This window comes from Cyprinodon variegatus, unplaced genomic scaffold (assembly GCF_000732505.1).
Source record: "Cyprinodon variegatus isolate N-32 unplaced genomic scaffold, C_variegatus-1.0 Scaffold268, whole genome shotgun sequence".
Lineage (NCBI taxonomy): Eukaryota > Metazoa > Chordata > Actinopteri > Cyprinodontiformes > Cyprinodontidae > Cyprinodon > Cyprinodon variegatus.
The window spans coordinates 850,977-856,138 of NW_015150721.1; the positions used below are offsets into that span (position 1 = coordinate 850,977).

The following is a 5,162-nucleotide window of genomic DNA, read 5'->3' on the forward strand; positions in this document are numbered from 1 at the left end:
ACAGAGGCGAAAATTCAGGTTCTGTATTTTCCTGTCTCCACCTGTAGCGCAGCCAGCCTTATGTATAGCAGCTTGACAAACTTCAGAGAAACTGTGTCCTAACCAGTTAGAAGGAATGGCTGGTGGGGGTACAGTACTTCCCAATACTGCAGTAGCTCCTGGTATGAGAAACCACTTGTAATGTAGCAGTGAAGGAATAGTTCTGATACAATACAGGGGGACAAATAATAAAAAGGTTTTAAAGTTAGAAAGGCTTTGCATGTTTTTTGTTAGACAATTTTAAACCATCCCACAGCTATATCAGATGTTGATATTAGACTTCCACCAGTCAATCGGCAGTCACAATCAACGATCAAGTGGTCAATAAGAAGCTAGTTCTTATTGAATTAGTTTTTTTCTGAGGAACACAGCGGAAGTTTGGGTAAGTCCACTGGGGAAACAACGCCAGGGTGGAGAGAGGCCACAGTTGACCTAGGGTAACTGCGAAGGATCCAGGGAATGATCTCAGCTGCTTTAATCAATATAGAAGATAGAGAAAATAATGTTGACAAAGAATGAAGTGGGGTATGCTCTCAAGAGGTTTATGGGTGGCTTTAAAAAAAGCGTTTTCATTTTATCCGTAGAAGGACTGTTTCGTGGTCCTACCTCCAGCAGAGACACAGCCCCGCTCATCCACGTAGGTGTGCTGTTTACCTGGCATACTCCCCTACGGCAGATCTAATCTGCTCTTGTCCTGTGCTAACACCAACAAACTGCTGTCTCTCATCTGCTTGTGCTCACCTTGAAATTTGTCACCAATGTACGGCCATTGTATGGGTTCCACTATGGACAACAGAGGGAAGGAGAGACCGTGTCTCTACCTCAGCTGACCGTAGTGCATCCATCCAGAGCTGTTGATGTGCTTATTACTTTATTTGCGTTCGCAGTAGCAGACTTCTGCGCATATGCGGCAGAATAATAGTGGCAATAAAATTATGGAAACTTTAAAAGTGAAAAAAAAAAAAATGTAGCTAATGAATAAAGCTCTCCATCACCAAACCAAAATTAAGCTATGAAAGTGTGGACATTTGCATGTCCCATGCATAGTAGATGTCAAAAAATTATGTGTATTTGTCAAAATCCTTCTGCCTTACTGCCAGCACTATGTGGACAACACTTATCATGGCGACCTATGACATAAGTCTGTTCTTTTTCCCTCAGTCAGAAGGAGACATAGCTTTATTATGGAGTGTTCAGCAGCAATGAAATAAAGCTTTGATTTGGTGTGTGATGTGGTGTATGAGGAAAATACAGGTATACTCTGGCACACTGAATATACAAACCACAAAAAAAGCTTTAACTACAAAACAAAGCTAATCAAATATTGAATTTAATAGCTGTTTTTTACTTGCTTACTCTACTCTGTAGAGCTATCTGCTAAATTTAAGTTAATCAAAACATTTCAGGTCATACACGCTGCTCCGAACTTGAGAATTGCGGTTGCAGAGGGATGTTCTAATGTTATGCTTGCTGGATGGTTTGCCTCATATGCTGCGCTCCGCTCAGTACAGTATACTGCTTTTGGTTGCTGGGTAAACGAGAGAGTTCATGTCTCCTCTGCTGCTAAAACAAGAACAATGTTAATGGGTAGAGATGGACAGTGGTTCTTTGGAATTGATTAAAAAATGTGTTCACATATTGCACAACAGATTTTTCCATTGAGGTTTCAACCAGGTCACCTTTTCTACCCCTGTTACTAGTGTACAAAAACACATTTAAAATATGCAAAAGAAAAACACTTTACCTAGGCCACCAGGCACATAATATGGTCGATAAAATCCTTGGATTTGCAGTCATCATATTCTGTCTCATTCAATTTCTTTCCTCCTTTGTGTCCCTCTTTCTTTTCTCCAGTGTTTCTTTTACCCCTTTAACATTGGCTGAAAAACCTGTTTGAACCCGGGAACAATCTGCTTTTAGTGGCAGTAGCAACGTCTAACTGACACGTCTACCTGTGTCAAACGACTTGGCAAGCGACCCGTGTTAAAATCGCGTCCGATCTGATTGGCATGCAGTCGGAGCACCAGACCCGGGTTGACCTAAATTACGTGACACCATGGAACACAATGTACAGATGTCAACAAACAAACCTAACAAACCAAAACAACTCTGTTTACAATCGATGAATATGGGGCAGCTTTGGTGAGAGGAATTCAGACAGATAAGAGCAAAATAATAAAGAATACTGACTACACCCTGGCCATGTTAAATGCTGTTCATGTTGCTCTCCATTATTTACATCCCTGATTTCCGTTGCACTGTTGACATCATCATCGTCATCAGACATGCAGCAGTGGGTCAGACTTGGCTTTTCGGTCAAATGGAAAAATAACCAAAAGCCAATTGTTAGCAGGTCAATCCGGTTTAGAAAAATCTGGGTTTTCAGTGGGAAAGCGACTCTTGATTCATTTTCTCCATGTGTTCTGTATTCTTCTCTACATGGTGCTCTATGGGTTTACCAGAGGCACACCTGAGATTAAAAGACAGTTGTACTTGTGAAGCTAATAAAATGAATGAGGTAATGCTTCTTATCTCCGAAATCTCTACAAAACCTGTTTTGCATAAACAGCAGGGTGGAGTACTCGGAAAAATAGAGGAGTCGGAATCTTCTTTCACTGTTCTTTAACAAAGGCTGCTATAATGATGTCTGACTGTCACAGACGACATATTCCTTACTCTGAGTGCACTTGAGATTATGGTGAAACTTCTGAGAATATCCTAACTCACCAGGCTACCCCTCACCTTTATTAACAGCTTTGATTCTGCCATGGCCCACTTCGGGTTCCCAGGAGCCAAGAGTTCCCGGGACACAAAAGGTTTCTCACACAGAAATAAAGTTCTGAAGATGTTCCAACAGAAACTATACCTTCTGTGGAACACCAACAACAACAGGGGTTAAAAATGTTTTCCCATGTCATTTTTTCACTATGTCATTCATTTATTTATAAAAAATCTTACTTTGTTAAATAAATATTGAGTTTGTTAAATAAATATTTAGCTCCAAACTAAATATTTAGTTTTTTAATGGACAAGAATGTAATGGCTTCTTCCCTCCAGCCCAGCGGAAAGGAAATAAGTTGTTGCTATGGCAACACAGTGACGCTGCATGTGCATGGTTGTAGCTCTGTGGAGCAGGTTAACATAGCATTAAACATTTTCCCATTTCTTAAAACAAATGTACTATTCGCTAAATATTTAGCTAACAAATAGCTTGGTGCTAACAAAATATTTATTTTGTTAAATAAATATTTAGCTCCACACTAAATATTTAGTTTCTTAAATAAATAGTTGCCTCCAAATTAAATATTTATTTAACTAAATAAATATTTAGCTAGCACCAAGCTAGCTAAATATTTAGTCTGGAGCTAAATATTTATTTAAAAACTAAATATTTATGTTGGAGCTAAATATTTAATTAACAAGCTAAAAATCAAATTTGCTCCAAACTAAATATTTATTTCACAAAGTAAGGGTTTTATAAATGAATGAATGACATCATAGGTTTCTCTAACTTGTCCTTGAATGTCCTTGGTGTGAAAGGTTGTCTGTCCTGTTTGTCTCTGTGTTGCCCTGCGATTGACTGGCGACTTGTGCAGGATGGACCCTGCCTCTCGCCCTGGAGATAGGTACCCCTCGCAATCCCGCTTGTGATAAGCATGATAGAAAATGGATGGATGGATGGATGACATAGTGAAATAATGACTTGGGGAAGAATTACCCCCTTTTTTTCATCTTAAACATGGTAAATAACCATGAATATTGCTCCTAATTTTTGCTTAAATTTACAAACAGTGCCCCATAGTAAACTGTTTGAATATTTAGATCAATACAAAGCACAGTTACACTCAAGGTGTCCCGAAAGTGGAACAATTGTCAAATTTCTTGTTTCCAGACACAAACTTAGCAGTTAAAGCTGATTTTCCACACAGTATCAGTCTTTCCATTCTCCCTTGTGTCCTTTAAGGATTATCGTCTATTAATTTCTCCTTTTTTCCTTTTGTCCTTAATCCCTTCCCTGTGTGCATAATTGTGCCTCCCTTTTGTTATCGATTTATATAAACAATTTGTACTTGATTTCTCCCTCATTGTGTCCTATTTCTTCTTTTATCATATTCTCCTTTTTTTTTCCTCAAAAGGAATTTTGAGTAACATTAATAGTTCACCAGATTCAAATTGAACCTTATCAGTCCACAGACCTAAATAGCATTGAAAAATTAAGAGATGAAAGTAGAGAAGAGTGAAAGAGAGAAGCCTTAACTCTAGAGACATTTTTGCACCAAGGATCAGTCGCACATTCTGATGTCTGTATCCTTCAATCTTTCTCTACGGCAGACAAACTGCCGCTGTCTGGGATGTGGAACGGAGGATTGACAAAAGGTCTCCAAAATTTGTCTCACTATACTTTTATAAACGATTATATCAAAAAAAGGTAATTTTTTACCCTCCTAGATAAATTTTGCCATCATGCAGTCAGAAAGGATGTCATTGCAATAAAAAAGTCTATTTACTTATAATACTTCCCCTTTGTTTGTACAAATATTGAAGGTTAAGATTATTACAGCTGCAGAAAAGATCATAAAGAGAGAATTAAAAATGCATCATAAAAATTTTCTATTCTTTTCTTGACAGTACAAATGTCAGAGCGCTCGTAAAAACTCCAGCGGGAACGAAGACTGCGAGGTGAGTTTCCAAATCGTATCGAACTTAAAGCTTTCTCAATGGTGGAGTGTGACAAATGTCTGTGTTCTTAGGAGGGCTTACGCAATGCCGATTTTAGCACCACGTTGACTGTCTTTGGACTCAAACCAAGATCAGGTAACTCACAAGCACTGAACATTGTCTTTTTTTTTTTCAACTGCAGTTGGAATTCGGTGAGGTTTATAATTAGATTAAACATGTTCAAGGAAGTTCAAGTAAAAAGCTTGCCTGGGTGTGTGTTGTCTGGTCATAAACTTCTTAAAATATCTGCTCACAACTGGTTTCAGGCTTTGAAAACAAAAACATGATTCATGATCAAAATCATAGCTGTGCATTATCCAGAGGTAGTTGGAAGGTAAAATATATATATATATATATATATATATATATATATATATATATATATATATATATATGTGTGTATG

General features: G+C 38.0%; 1 protein-coding gene across 1 annotated transcript in view; it reads left to right on the top strand.

Annotated features, from left to right (window-relative positions):
• The window catches only part of lrch2 (leucine-rich repeats and calponin homology (CH) domain containing 2), a 70,730-nt gene that overhangs the window by 48,405 nt on the left and 17,163 nt on the right, over positions 1-5,162 (top strand). The window contains exons 16-17 of the mRNA XM_015382881.1: positions 4,669-4,719; positions 4,791-4,854. Of these exons, the coding sequence (XP_015238367.1) occupies positions 4,669-4,719; positions 4,791-4,854 (115 nt within the window). The remainder of the gene's footprint in view (positions 1-4,668; positions 4,720-4,790; positions 4,855-5,162) is intronic.